The 16,119-nt window shown below is 40.1% G+C and overlaps 1 protein-coding gene across 1 annotated transcript in view; it reads left to right on the top strand.

Annotated features, from left to right (window-relative positions):
* Positions 1 to 16,119, top strand: part of CFAP61 (cilia and flagella associated protein 61) — a 121,852-nt gene that overhangs the window by 39,266 nt on the left and 66,467 nt on the right. The window contains exon 17 of the mRNA XM_075497202.1: positions 15,461 to 15,588. Coding sequence (XP_075353317.1) covers positions 15,461 to 15,588 — 128 coding nt within the window. The remainder of the gene's footprint in view (positions 1 to 15,460; positions 15,589 to 16,119) is intronic.

Genomic DNA, 16,119 nt, shown 5'->3' with positions numbered 1-16,119 from the left:
TAAACTATCCGATGCTTTTCTTTAAACTACTTCCTATTTTATCTTTAAAATGAACTGTTGCTTAGCTCTTTTGTTGGAGCTGGAAAATCACAGACTTCCTATATTTGAGAGATTTGCAAATCTCTTGTCTTCTCCATTCCCAGGTTCTTCCTGAGGATTTCTGAGAGTTGCAGGTAGTGAGATAGTTGTTTAAAATCTAAAAGTTTAATGAATTTCTATTTAATAAAATGTGCGAGATTTTCAGTAACGAAGCTTTGCTGGAAAAAAAATGAAGGCTAGCCACTGTATAAGTATCCATGCATATGCACCGGCATTAATTATAGATTTTTGACAGACTGTGTTCTATCAAAACTGACATCTGGGGTTGATCCCTAGGTGGTAACTTGAGGATAAAGCTAGTCCGCTACTGCTGCTTGTAGTTTTCTGAAATACTAAAAATCTGAAACCATACAAAGCTAAATCGACTCTTCTGTTGAGTGAAGGAAAATGACCTTTGGCCACCGTGCGTTGGGAAAGCTTTATAATTTAAGAGGTTACCTACCATAGGGGACTGAGTGTACTCGTGAAAGTAAGAAGCTGGTGCTGCTTTCAGATCTTGGATATTTTGTTAGCTCTGGTACTAGCCAGGCATAAGGTATTTGCCCTCTCTCTAATGTTTCAGAAAGGAAGATTGATCCCCATCTTGCTCTTCCCTGCAAAATCTTGCAGCTAAGTTGCAAATAGTATTTTGTAAAATTCATATAGTCAAATTTCAGTAGGCACAAAATTATTATACTTCTACATTTTTGTAGCGATCAAAAGGCCTGCTCAGTCACTCTGTAAACAGAAAGATACAATCCATGTTGCAAAGAGCAAAATATCCCACCAAGGAGTTAAATGTGACAAATCTGCAAAATGGAAAGACTGAGAATTGTCACCTTTAAAAATACTGTGAGACAAGGTGAGATGCATTTTGGTCGTAGAAGATGCTAGCAGGCTAGGAAGTGAGGTAAAAGGGAAATGGAAAAACAGTGTCATAAGGAAAGTGTGGAGAAGAGGAGAAAAGTGAAAGGCAGACAGAGAGGCTGGAGTAGGAGTTAGTGGGAAGTTGTCTGAGGCAAGCACCTGGATAGCAGTAAGGAGAAAATGTCTGCTATCATCTTTGTTACCGTGGTTTTAAACAAGATAGGGGCAGGATCTTGCAGGATCTTAAAAGCTTTGGGCAAGCAAGAATTCCAAGTAGTTGAGACTGCTCCTCATTTCTTTATCACACTTCTCTATTCTAGTTCACCAAGCTTGTTTTAGCTGAGGGGGCTTTGCCTTTCTCACATTAAAAAGCACTTCTTTCTGACATTAACCCATGCCCGCTTTGCTCCTGAAAGCTGGAGGACGGGTTATTGTTGTAATTCTTGTTTTAGATAGCTCTGCAATAATGGCAGGATTTTTTCACATAAACTACAATACAGAGATTATAAATGCAAGTCAATTTCAGAAGTGTAAAATTTTCATTTGATGGCCTGTCCTAATTAATTGCTTGAGTATCTATCGCTTATGATGGAGATAATTGTAATGAAATTCTTGCTTTGATACCCACAAGATGCCCCTTGATATCTAGCCATCAACATCTGCTTCTCATCTACTGCTTTTTCAGCTTTCTGCCTTCCTCTTGTTCCAGCCTTTTTTGAGCTCGCGCTCTCCTTTTCTTGCGGCAAAATTTATTTTTCACCAGTAACAGCTTGGGGCTCAGCAGCTCAGTCATTCAGCGTCTAAGCACAGCTCTTGATTTGTGCATATATATCTCTGTAGGCCATTAGTGGCTTAGTGTCTTAGAGAGAGTGCACAGTGGGAGCCCTGGGGCTCAATCGGTTTGTGTATCTCTAATACGTTCCAGCCTGCTTGTGAGTGTGAAGAGATTCACTCATAAATATTGACCCAGTACAGATAACTCAACCAGGACCCACAAGGACTCTTTCCCGTTTCCTTCCTCCAAAGCCAGAAGCGAAAGCAGCAATCTGAATCAGCAAAGCTTTGCCCTCAGCTAATTCCCATGCGTTGCCAGTCCAGATGGATCTCGGCTGTGCTGGAGAGGTGGTTTTCCTGCAGGTCTGGATCGGTTGTTACAGACAGATGAGCACCAGAAATGTTGTCTGTGGTAACTTATTCTCATTGTCCCTCTGTCAAATCTCTATTCTACTGCAGTGTCTGGAAAAAATCGAAAAGGGGGAAACCCCATGCACTGCCTTGCCATAGGTTCCTGGCCTGCTCACTCCTGCTTCTGGCGGGCAGCATGAGCTGTATTTTGTGATGCCTAAGAAAGCATAGGTCCTTTTTCCTGTAGTCTCTCTGGCAGAGCTAGGTGTAAGGTAGAGAGATTCACTCTTAAAATCCAGAAATTTATCATAGAAAAGCATAACTTACCATTACCTGAATGACTATTTAACTGCAGTTTTCCAGCCACCCTGTTCTCCTGGTGTCCTTGTGATATTTCCCTTGGTTCAATATTGTTTCTAGTTTGAGCCAGGCTTTTGGTTTGTGTTGCCTCTTTGCTTATCGTTAAAATGACTATGACTCCGAAGAAATACAGAGTTTAGAGGAGGAACGGATAGAGTCCCTCTGTTGCCCAGCCTTTTTATTGAAGCTTTGCATAGGTTTTAAGGCATCCACAAGTTTTTTTTCACTCTCTCTCTTAAACCACAACTCTGTGCTGCTTCATCTCTGCATCAGAAGACCTGTCGCTTCCCAAGCAGTGGCTCTCCACTTCCTAAAGGGGTGCAAATTCTTTTGAACATAGTAATATCTTCCTGTAATGGTCACTAATGACAGAGTATGTTTTTACCCCACTCCTTGAGATGGCAAATACATTTTGCTGCTGATTTTCTGTGTCTGTTCCTACAAAACTCTCTCCCATTGCTCTACTGAAGATATTAGGATAAATCAGGTGAGGATTGACTGAGAAGGCACAGGGGGGGAGGCATTAAACTCCCTTGTCTCCCATTGCAGCCCTCTGGAATGGCACAGATGCTAACGATCTTATTTGCATCTAGTCCTGGAAGTGCCCAGACTTCGGGATGCCTGTTCAGCCTGTGCCTCTCTAGCAAGCATATCGGAGGTTCCACAGATTAGCTCAAAATTGCATCAGGCCATACATCTGCCATGCTCTAGGGTTTCATGACACAGGCCTGAAAAAGCTCCTGTCTGCTCATTAGATCAAACACTTTCTACAGCTGTTCCGAATCAAAAGGAAATCTCTGATTTTTGTATTCTGAATCAGTAACCAGTATTGAAGTGCCAATTGGCAGAAGATCCAAAGATTCAAAATCTTAATTCCCACAGTGTTAAAACAGATTAGATTATTATTGTGTTTTGCACATCTGTCAGTCATTTCAGTCATGTTACGTTAAAAAACAGTTGGTTACAACGGAATACTAAATATCTTAAAGTGCTGCTGGCCTTTACGGTGCATGTAATTATTGGTGGAGTAGAAAACTATAGATAATTAAATAATTTTTAATGATATCTTCATAAATAAAAAATTTATAAACTTGTTTGCTTTCTCACCATCTGGGAGCATTCTGTTATCCATCTGCTTCATGTAATTATCAATAAAAGGGAAGAATAGGTGATATAATTAACAAGAATAACTGATCCACAATGAAGAACAAAAATGTCACACATCTGTTGAATTATTTTCTTGTTTCTGCCCTTCATTTTATTCATGCTATTGGGTTTATTATATTTTTTTATTTCATGGTTGCATTCAAGCTGTCAGGTTTTCTTGCACAGTTTGGAATATTTTTCTGCTAGAGCTCATAAAGAGAAGACAGAACAATTATTAAAGCATTGCAGAAGCCCATACAGTGTTGTATAAATTTATTTAAAAAACCAAACAAAACCAACACTTTCTCAGTTAATTTTGTACTTCTCGAGTGATGCTACAGGTGCATTACAGGAAATGTTTAAATCGGGACAAGAAGTAAGGAGTGAAGGGGCGTCAGGCAAAAAGCTGGAGTCAGGTGCTCAGCCCAGCTTTGCGTTCTCTGAGCTAGTCGACTTTACACTTGTTCAGGAGTTGAGTGTTGCCAGGATGGCTGGAAAGATGTCCAGGAAGTGACTTGGGGGAAGAATGTCTGTACAGCAGTGAGTTCTGTACTCCTTCAGTGGCCATGATTTCATTTCTGTGTGATTAAACAGCGTGCTTTCTCAGCAGTCCCTTATTTAAAAAACCCCTCCAAACAAAAACAACTTTCATGTTACATTCTTTAATCTGCTATTGGAGATTATAAATTTTCCTCAAGAAACTTAGTTGAAAGTTGGTTTACCTGACTGAAGAGCACACAGAGGACCTTATCAGGGTGAATCCTGGTTTGAATCTGAAGAAAAGACATCATGGACATGGAATTCAGTAATGCAGTGCATGAAAATGTGCCACCTTTTTGTTCTGAGCAGTGGCATCAGGTGTGGGAGGTGGTATCCTTCTGCTCTTTCATACTTGCATTGCTTTACAGGTTATGTGAATTGAACTATTGTCACCAGAATGGTAAAGTCTGCTTAACTTGTATGTAATGAGTTAGTCTTATTAATAGTGCTAGCCTTTATTCTTCAAAAGAGGATTTTTCCTTTACCATTTTGAGCAAAACTTTCAGTCTCCTCTTTTACACTCAAAGTATTCATGGAGCTTTCGCTGTCACATTATCAGTGGTGTGTACTGTTTTGCAAACGTGTAGCCTGTGGACACCATGACTCTCTGGACCATCTAGAAAGGGGCTGCAAAAGCGAGAAGCTAAGAAAAGCAGGCCTGTTGTCCATATTCTTACACTGTGTGTAGTTCTGCACTACTACATGAAACCATTTGGGGTCAGAACATGAGAAAAGGCTGAAAACTTGCCCTCCTGTTTGTAGTCTGGGAAAAATGGAAGCTTAACCACACAAGAAATGGCGAATTTTAATGTAAGATTCAGGAAGAAATTGGAATACAAGGCACTGCTAACTTAATAATAGATTTCAGTGCCAGTATGCATGTGTGTTTGTGTGTTTAGCTGATTCCACGCTGATGCTTGTGGCAAGTGCTATGAATAAATGGCCTGAAAGAAGTTTAAAATAATAATAATTTTTAAAAAAGTAAAATGAGAGAAAATACTTAAGATTTATGCAATATTTTTAAACAATACATTATTGTTTTTAGAGTAATCTTAAACTTGTTCCCTCGAGGTGTTATGTTCATACATATTCTTTGTATTACAGAAGATACTCAAATGGGTTGCAAGTGTGAGTACTGTCCTGGACTGTTCTCTATTAAAGGAGCTTTTTTAATGTCCAATGTAAAGTTACAGGACTTCAAAATAGAATAAAATATGTCCTGCATGTTTGCCATGGTTTCTAAAAAAAATTTAGCTATCAGGTAAAACTGAAAACAAATCTGAAACATTTTCAAGCTTGACAGAAGCTTTCCCTTTTGGGGCAGCTTGTTTAAAAAGGAAAATAAAACAGATCTATATGAGCGTTAGTATAGGAAACTCTTCTCTAGATGTTAGTGTCTCCCCCAGCAAACTCGAGGCATTTCACTCACTGTAGCTTCTACTTTCTTATGTTTAGGCCAGCTGATTGAAGTTGCCCTAACTCTTTACTTGTATGTTAGTGTCTCTGTGTAGTTGGGACTTATCTGACTACACCTTCCTCAGTACTTCTTACTGGAAAAAATTGAACAGGATCTTGAATGTTTTGGATCAGCAGCCCAGACTGAGCATAATCCATTACCTTGACCTATCAAGGAAAAGGAACAGAAAGGACTCAGAATTGATATACTGGCAGTTAACACCGCTGTCAAGGTGGAGGAAAGCAGAGGAAAAGGAAGGGATGTTTGCAGCACATGGCTGCAAGTCCCAGCTAGTCTAGAGAGTGCAGCTAGAAAAACTTAGCTCAGTTGCATTTAAAAGACAATAAAAACAAGGAGTTAAAATAAGCAGATTTTAAAACATGGGAGGAAAGGCTGTGTACGACAGAACAATGCGTTCTGAACAAGCAAAGCTCTTTGCTTCTAACTGAACAGTTGAAAGAAATTGAGGGAGCAAGGCATTTTCTGCCTTATGCATCCAAAGAGAAATGTCAAGAAGGTGGACGGGTACAGACACAAGTACTAGAAAGCAACAAAGCCTTTGCTTTGGAGTGCATGCCCGCCTGAAGTGCCAGTGTGTGTGAGAGCACATCTCAATGCAGCTCATGGAGCTGCAGTTACTGGGAAGTATCCATTCCCCATCGTGGTCTGTATGCACTACCACAGAAATAGTTAGCCATGCTTCTGTAGATGCCTTCTCTCCATGTACTCCGTCATAAAAGTTGCAAGTGCCCTGAATTATTAAGAGTGGTTAAGAAAAGCTGTTGGTGCTATTTTACTTTATAGCTGTCTGCCTTGTAGCAAAATGTATTCTGACTTTGTAGAAAATCTGTAGTAAAAGGAGGTTTCACTTTGGCTCTGCTTCAGTTCTGAATGAATTCAGTTCAGTGTATGAATTCACTTGAGGCACTGGAATGTACTGAAAGTGGCTAAAATGCAAAAGGTTTTTGATGGATTTCTTTTTTTTTTAATCATTAAGCTTCTACTAAGATAACACAGAATAAACGTAGCAGAGAGCGCCTAGGTAGGATGGGCAAGAGAATTCCCTGCTTTTTAAATATCAAGGTTCATGTATCAAAGTTAAAACAGAAGCATTCCTGTGTGTTATAATTTGTATATGAACACATTGGTATTACAAACAAAGGCTTGGTGTGTGTAGTTTTCATTTAACCAGGAAAGTACTATTAATTTTTAAAGAAATAACTGTTGCTTAAGATGCTGTTGTATTTGAGTAATGAATTTTTAATGCTTTTGTAGTATGTGCATGGATTAAAATCCATTATTTATTGTACCTCCACTTGATTGGTAAAGGTGATGATTTTATAGCACCAGTAGTCATGCAAACACAGTCATTCTGAACTGATGGCTGATAATAAATTTCCTTACTGTAAATGTCAGTGGGTTTTGTGTGTTGCTGCCATTACATCTTGTTTGGAAGGCTGAATATTACACAATTATGGGAGGCACCAGATGGCATCATTAACAGAAATGCTCTGAATGTTTACCACTTATGTGCATGTGTGAAATTAAAAGTAAGATGACCTATCTTTATTTTGAAAGCATGGTGTCAGTACTATACAGGTGTTAATGACATTTGCAGCAAACTAAAATAGTCATTTCTGCTTAAAAACAGGTCAGACTTGTTTTAAAGCTTTTTCAAAGCCTTTTGTAGATTGACTTTGGAAGTAGCATAATGCCAGCTTGTAAGGAGGGCATAGATATTTTTTCCACAGAAAGGGAATGTTCACTATTACAAAATGGAGAACCACAGCTGCTGTCACTAAAGTATGACTCTCTAGTAAGCTGCAAATCAATCTCCCCTGGTATCCTAGTACTGTTATTTAGTTACCTTGTGTTCATTATTTTCAGTATGAAATGTGATGATGTTTTTCACATTTTATTTTTTAAAGCTTTTAATTTTATACATCTCTTACAGTTTTCAATGAATTCAGTACATTTAGAAAATGCTACCTCTGTTGCCATGAGTCTGTATGCAGAGTAGGTACAGCGGACAGAGATGCTTCTGTCTTCTCCCTTTCCAGGGCATACACAATCCTGTTTTGATATGGGTATTGGGGTAGTTGCGATGTGTTGTGGCGGTGTCTTCTCTCAAGAGAAGTCCTGAGAGGGAAACCTTCCTGAGCCAGCCAGCGTTGAGAGGTTTTTTCCAGTTAAGTCTCATCAGGGATGTTCAGGTTTTTTCATAGTGCCTTTTGGAGCTGGACCAGAGAGGTGAAGCAGGACTTGCTTAAAATCAAAGCTTAAGGAAGTCCTTTCGTTCATTGTGGAAGAAAATAATTTAATGTCTGGAAATGCCAGCGGTATTTTCAGTTACATATAATTTTGCTGTTGATAGGTAATTCCTAATTTTATTTTATTTTTTTTTTTATTCTGTGTGAAGGCAGTATAATCAGTGTGTGCTCTGATGGCACAAGAACTCTGTAAAATAAACCCGAGAAGTTAAGGAGATATTGTTTAAGTTAATGATGGTCTTTGGCTGTCTGCTCAGACCATGGCCCTAGTGCAGGAAAGTATTTTCCATATCCATTTACATTCAGAGCCAATTAGAATAAATGAGTGTTTTCCCATTAATTGTTAATAGCTTTGGTTCAGACTGTTAGATCCCAACTTCTCTTGTGAAACTGTCAGTAAAGAATGAGCTTTGATTTAAATTATGTCATTTGGAATCTACTTACTTACCTAGTTGGAATGACCTAATAGCGTGTTAATAATTATGCCACTCAAAGCAGGATTTAAAGAATTCTCTGTCAGCCCTGATACTTGGTAAGCATTTGCATGCTTTTCCGACCCTCCAGGCTCCAGCCTTTTCTGTGCAGGAGTGCAGAGCGCCTCGACTCTGATTTTGGCACAGAGCAGTGACAGGGACCAAGCTGCAGGCACCCACTTGCTCTACCCGGGCTTGGGACCTTCTCTCTCTGCCTTCTGGAAGCGCATGGTAAAGGGTACGCTCAGACATTGAGGATTGCGTGACTAACAATGAAAGCTAGGGTGGCTATTCAAATAACATTGTTCAGATGTCTTGGAAATTTGTTCAAATAACCTGTTCAAAGATGAGAGTTACCAGAATTAATTGTATAAATTATGTGTTTAGTACAAACCATTAATTTTGGTAGTTTTCAACTTCTAAATTGCTTGGCATGTTGTTTTCATGTTATTCAATTAGCTTTTTATGGCAGTCTTAGTAGGCTGAAGCATCTGTCTGCTTTAAAGGTATGGGTTACAATCCTTTTCCAGGGCTGCTGCTGTTTCCAGGGTTGCTGCAATGAGGCAGAGCTCCTGGGTGCTCAGTTTCCAGGGCAGCTGCCACCTGTTGAATTGTTGGTACAGTCACCAGCAAATCTAACGGACGTTTGGCTTTCCTGCAGTTTTGCCTGGAGAGGCTGAAATGCTAAACAGTAGAAATATAGAAACTATAGCTATCCTTCCTGGCCAAGAAGGCAAGAAGACTGTTAACTTGTCATGGATGAATGGCATTCTCTGGGAGAAAACATGTCATTGAGAGGAGCTGGCACTGTTTATACTGCTGGTATGTGGAGAAGCAGAGCTGCATAGTGAGAGCAGACCTGCTCTTATCCCCATCAGGCAGCACAGAGGGGCTGCAAGGAAAAAGCAAGTGGAAGTTTGCTTCCTTGAACTGCCCAGCCCCTGCGCTGGGGGGCCTTGTTGCTGAGTAATCACCAATGCCATGCAGCGTGGCACAAAAATGTGTGCTAGGATGCTGCTGGTCCTCACTGCAACTGCCAGAACCAGTGAGAGTGCCAGAGGTACCCCAGCAGAACGGTTTCCATGACAGCTTTCCCAAAGCACCTCTGCCTCTCTAGAGCAGACCCGTCTCCACGTGGGCAGGCACAAAGCAGCACAGGCGGCGAGGGCTCGGTGCCATCCCTGTCCTCCTCGGCAGGGCCGGGTCTGCAGCCGCCTGCTTGCAGCAGCGCAGCAACGCATGCCTGCCTGCGTCGCGCTCCCTGGGAGCGGTTTGGTGCAGGATGGTGCTGCCTGAGCAGCCATTCTCAGCAGCACCTTGGTGATGGTGGGGAGCCAGGCGCTGCTGCCAGGGCATGGCGTCCACCGGAGGAATGCGGCAGGCAGGGCTCCGTGGACATGCGTGTGGTCACCAGCTCGGAGGGATTCAGTCCAGTGTTCGGATGCGTAGTGCATCGATTGTGCTTCTGCTGGGGAGGGAAATGCTGTCAATTAAAAGTACTGTCTGCCGGGCTGCTGTCAGCGCAGTGAACCTTTACAGACGCTGGATTTGTGTGCAAGGTGGAGGCATTGGTCGTTCTTGTAGTCAGATGACTGAGTGATTATTGGTGGTAGCATTTGCAATGAGACTTCGGGATCAGCTAACATCACTAGTGAGGAGGGTGGATATTGGTTTATCCGCCTCTCCAGATTGGCTTGGTGTCCATTCCAGTGGCTATTTCCAGAGACTAATGCAAGCTGCTAGCTTTTTTCCTTCGTCAGTTGTTTCTGTGCGAATTGGGCACAAAGTGTTCTCATAGGAGTCCTTTACCCAGTGACTGGCCGTACGTGTTTCTCTGTTGTACAGACTTTGAGCTTATGGAGGTCAGCCCTTTGCAAGGACTTCTGAAGAGCAGGACAGTGAGACAATCTTTTGGCATTGCATCGATAGACACTGTATAATTATTGCAAGCTCTGGTTTTGCTGTTGTGCCGTTGGGCACAGTCAGGTCGTCTCTGGGAGTGAATCAGTCTAGCTTCTTGATGTCAGGTGTAATAGACCTGTGATGGCTTATATAGATTTGACGTACAGAATTGAGCCATCCAGCCCAACCTCTCCGGTATTTCCTTCCACATTTATGCTGGGAGTCTAGCTAGATAATATCTGGAAGGTATTTCAGGCTGAAGTTCCTAGATGTTGCTATATTTCTGTATATTTTATTTGAATCTTGGAAAAAAAAAAAAAAATCTGTTTACTACCTGCTTTCCCCTCCCTGCAAGGATACCTTGTGGGGTAGATATTGGTCATGAATATATAGACTGGTGTTCCAGGAGCTGAAGATCAGCATTTATCCATATGAAGATTGGTACTGTCTTTGTTCATAAAGGCCTTTGAGGTCTATGGATGAAAAATATTATATAAAGGCTAGATATTATCTGTGCAAACCGGTTTTATAGAGCCACAGTTACTAAAGAAGGCTTCTTTGACAAAGACGACAAAATTCAGGCTGCAGTTTTCATCACAGTTATTTCTTTTTCTTTTTCTTTTTCCTTTTCCTTTTGTTTCTGGTGTTTGTGTAAATCTGTGAATGCTTGGAAACAGCTTTTGAAAACATGTTTACAGACATTTCTAATGAGACTTTTTGGAATGTAGCTGGTATTTAGAAAAAACAATAATGCAGGCTGAAAAAGCATGCATTTTCCAATAATTTTTGTTCATATCGCCTTGGTAAACATTGATTTTTTTTTTCTTTTTTTTTCTTGTGATTTAAATGGAGCTTGAAATTAAAATAGCTCTGTTTGTTCACCTTCTTGTTTGCCTGCCACTATCGCTGACCTCAGCACTAAGCTAGGAACAGGTTTGTTAATCATTTTATTCTGTTTGAAGGTTTTTACAGTAACAGTTCAAATTATGTAGATCCTGTACAGCAGTAACTATCACTCAGGTTTCTCAGTAACAAATGCTAAATTAAAACAAAAGCATCGCAGACAGGTGTAGAATCCCCCATGCCAGGGCTGGGAAGGTCCCTCCGGTGGTTCCCTGTTACTTCCTGGAGTAATGAGGGATCTGTGAAGATGCTGAGTATGTAACCAATAAGTCAGTCCCATGTTTATCTTGCAGTACCCTGAGCAGTCCTCCTGAATTCAGGGGCACTTTAACATACTTAAAACTTAGCAAATGCTTAAGTCTGTTTAGCTGGATAAGGCCCCAGTCCCCAGTGTGTAAGAAAATCAAGTCTAAATTCTGCTGCATTATGGAGTCTTTGCATGAAGAGTTCCAGCGATGAGCGTAACAGCTCTTTGACACACTGCTGATGTTTTACTAGGATATATTTACCAATACCCAATTCAGAACATCGCACTGCTCCTTTTCTGTCAAAGCTGAAATCCTCTGTCCAATTTGGTTTTTCAGTTTTGGGTGTTCAGTTTCCATTTTTTCTGTTTAAATGAAGGTAACATTTGCCATAAAACCAGACCTATTGTAGAACAATTAAAATAAATATTTTTAGAAATCCTACAGATAGCCCAGGGTCCAATGTTTAAAAACGGAACTAAAAGGAGCTACAAAATATTCTCCATCTGAGTTTGTACCACCAATGCATATTGTGGAGTAAATGTACAATGAATACATTCCCAGGCAATACGCAAACTGAGTGGCTACCCAGAAGGGAGATCTAGGCACGCACAGTGAATGTATGATGCTTTACCTGGTTTGAAAGTGCAAAGGAAAAAATGCATACGAATGTGTTTGCTAAAACCAAATAATTATTTCATGTATCTTTTTCCATTGGTTACTTAGGGTAGAAGGATGCGTGAATTTTTAATGCTATAAATTAATCCTATTCTGGCACATGTTGTGCTGTGAGATCATAGGTGAAAGACATGATTTATGTGCAGGGCTTGTGTTTTCAGTGGAGTATTCTGAGAAATGCATAAGCATTTTTAATGGAGGTAAAGTTTGAGGGCCTCTGGTGGATGGCACCGGCTGTCCACATGAAAAAATATCCCCCCTGGCTTACTCCAGAAAGGCCACCCTGGTCAGCGGTTGGAATCGAAGGCGTAGGTGGCCCTCTGCCCTCCCAGGTGGAAGCAGCGTGACAGGTGGTGCCACGGCAGAGGCTCTCGGATACCAGAGCGAAAGCAGGGAGAGTGGCCTTTTTGGTAATCAAAGAAAATGCTTTTTTCTGAGGTACATATGCCTTTTCTTACAACGGCAATTACTGCTTTTTGCCTTACATTAGTTAATGATTGCTGTTTTATTTAATAAATTGGATTCAAAATAAACAAGTTAGAGTTTGCTATTGACCTATCAATTATGATGTCTGATTACTCCTCTGGGGAACATACGTAGTCATTTGTCCTGACATTTTGTTAAAATAAGGTGGTATTATGGGACCAATCCACCTAATTCCTTACTCCCTGGGGCCATTTAGTGTACTTAGCTGTTAGAAAGGTGATTTCTGAAGCATGACAGCTGTTGGTGTTGGGGCCATTGTGTGGTGAACAAAAACAGTTATATTCTACTCATATGCTGCCTTTGTATCATTGATACAGAAGCCATTTCATAAATTAGATACAACTCTTCCCTAGGAAATTGTATTACTGCTTTGTATTTCATTGTTGGAGTACATTTTTAAAAAAAAAAAAAAAAAGAAAAAGCAAGAAACAAAACAACACAGCGCTGCAGTAGAAGGAGGTTTGAACTTGGCATTGCTGTAAGGTCTATTTGGTTTATCCTATTAGCTGCTGACATTCCTGTCTAGTTATTTTGGTTGATTAGGTACATTACAAGTAGTTTCTCTTCGTGTTCTTTTTACCATTCTATTAATTTTGTTAAAAGCCACATTTCAGCAAAAACATCCCTAATAATTTTTCCTCCGGAAGGCATTGCTTTTCTAGAAAGTTGCAACTCTCTGTGTGCAGTAAAAAAAAACCTGTCGGAGTTCTTGTCTGCAGAGTTCACAAACCCAAGGAATTTGAATACCAAGATTAGGGCCTTAAGCACGGTATCCTCAATGCTTATTTGTGGTACCATGAGATCTCCGCAAGCGTCAGCACTTGCAGAACAATGTCAGATGTTGTAGTTGGGGTGTACCTGTTTAGTACATTATAAAAAGCGTAGTCCAAGTTTTATTTTGAGCAGTGGGGCATGCCTTTAATAATTGGCATCGGTTCTTCTCATTTCTTAAAATCTCTTCCAGTGATGTACATTTTCAATGAAATATAAAAGGCTTTTTCAGTTTCTGAAATGTGCAAGTGTTATAGATATATTTTAATTTATGATCAAAACAGTTTTTGCTGGCAAATCCTGCTGTAAGAAGTGTTAAACCATGTTAAAAAGCACTGGCCTTGGATTAGATTGTTAGGCTTGTTCGTAGAGACTTGTAGATGACATATAACAACAATTTGGGCAGCATTACAGTCGTTCTGTGGCGTAGCCCTGGTTAGTCAAGTCGTTCCGTGGTGCAGAGCTGCCTGCGAGAGTGCAGGCATGTGCTAGGTTTCACACATTAGACTTCGTTAAGCAGCCAGCATGGGCTAGTATACTTTTTAAGACATCTTCCGGAATTTTCTTAGTGAAGTCCAGTCCCTGAGATGAATCTGGCTCACCACTGGATGTCATCGTTGCACTGTGATGAACTGCAACCAGAAGAACACTTATCTGGCAGTAAAAAATCATGTTGCCTGACCAAAGAAGCCATTTAATTTTGCCACACTTTAAATTGCTTGCTATATAGTGATGACAGTCTGCAAGTGATTGGTCCATAATCCATCCTCAAGGTATAGGACAGCACTCTAGTGTGTTACACAGACAGTTCTCCACCTTCTGTAGTGAGGCTACGCTGAAATCTCAGTTGTGGGTCTCCACCATTGCAAAGACATGGTATAAAAGATCTCTTGGGGATCTCAATGTGCCATGTACTTCTTGAGAAGGCCAATGTCATTACCATAGCTTTGAAATAAAATACTTATTCTTCATATATTGGGTTACTCTGTCAACTAATATACAGAGAATATATTTCTACTGTAACTTCATAGGAGGAATTTAGAGGACTTAATTTTATTAACCTTCTGTCTCCTATTTGTCATAGAGGAGAACCTGTTAGAAGTCTTAGATTGCTTCCTGCCTAAGTGACACAGCAGAAATATATTGGAGAAGTGTCTGACAAATAATAAGAGTAGCTCCATTTTCTATTTGTCTCTTCTGTGCATTTATGAATCTGCAATTATGCATTCTGTGAAATGTGAATGTATACAACCCAAAGCAATAAGGAAAATGTGAAGTGTGTTGTATTGCAAGATGGAAAGTATTTCCCCGTCTTTCAGCAGAAATTTGAAAACTAAATATAGTTCAGGGCAGAAAAAAAAAGCCAAATGCAGTATTATCTCTTGACCCTTTCTTGCATATTTGTTTTGAGAACCCGTTAGCTAGTGAGACCTAGAGACACAAATTAAAAAAAAAAAATACATGGAGGTTATTGTCTTAACCAGTGAATGCATTAAGAAGAATGGGAACTGAGAAGCTAGTAATTAAAAACTTTGCTATAAAATTTTTGGCCAGAGTATTGATCTCAGTGGCATTGAGATACTAGCTTACTCATTTGACAGCCTGGCTTTCAGTGTAGCTGCTCTGTATTTAAGGAGAAAGAAGGTTAATTCTATCATCTTGCAAGAGAGTTTTCAATTAAACACACAAAGACACTCAAGATACAAGTTCCTGATTAATTTACAAGTAAAACCATTTCCATAAATAAAACAGCAAGAGTAAAAACTGCTCTAGAAGGTATAGAAATGGCCTTAAGGTTACGTAAATATATGTTCCCCAGGTGTTAGCTAAATGGTAGTAAATTATAGAAGAGGCAGTGTTTTCTCCTCTCTTACAAGGACTCTCTAGCATCTTTTCCAGGAGAAGCCAGACCATTAAGCTCTGCTAATTTTCTGTGACCTGTTAAACATGGACACATTTCAATATTTTAGTACCATTTATCTACTGTGTTATCTTGTGCTGTGCACAGAAAAATCATAGTATTACTCATGTCAGTGAGCCATAGTAAGTTTTGTGTGAATGCAAGGTAATGCGTTACTTACTGATGGTTTAATGATTCTTAGCAGACTTTTGCTGTTTTTTTAAACTGCATTTCTATGCCACTTTACATATTTTTTACAGTTGAGTTATTCTTTGAACCACATAAATCGAAAGCTGGTGCTGGAATCTAAAGTGTCTATCAACACTAGAATTGTGGTGGTTGGTGCATCCGATGTTGGAATCTCTTTCCTGGAAACGCTCATTTTTTGGTAAGTTTTTAATTTGATTTCCTTTACTGAGAAGAATGTTACCTTTTGTTTGAAGGGTCTTGCTTCCTCCATTTAGAAGCGTGCTTTGAGTCTGTATCCAAGTACTAGATGTTAAAGGTCTGAGTGTCCGTGGATGTAGAGAGGTGCTTGCATCCTGGCTGACTCTGGAACTCAGAAGTGCTGACAAAGTTGCTTGTACATCCTCAAGGTGGAGGCACACTGAAAATGAGAATTGCACATATTTAAAATCTCTTTGACCGTTGCTCTTACACAAAACGTCTGTAAGTGGAGGTTAAGTCCATAGCCCTTCATGTGTGCTCCAAAGCAGTATTGACCTTTAAAGCTAGTTGTGCCCAGTGGGATCGCAAATCACTGTCTGAATCCCTCCCTTCTCTTACCTCGTTGTGATGCTGTGTTTTCAGAGCTGTGCAGAAATGTACGACATAATCTTGTTGAGTTGTAATCTCACTGGGATTATTTTGATTCCGATAACACCTTTTGATACCTTTGATTCTGATGAGGCTTTTGATG

This window comes from Mycteria americana, chromosome 3 (genome assembly GCF_035582795.1).
Source record: "Mycteria americana isolate JAX WOST 10 ecotype Jacksonville Zoo and Gardens chromosome 3, USCA_MyAme_1.0, whole genome shotgun sequence".
In the NCBI taxonomy this organism is placed as follows: Eukaryota; Metazoa; Chordata; class Aves; order Ciconiiformes; family Ciconiidae; genus Mycteria; species Mycteria americana.
The sequence above is the reverse complement of the archived record's forward strand: the minus strand, read 5'-3'. Positions and strand labels throughout refer to the sequence as shown.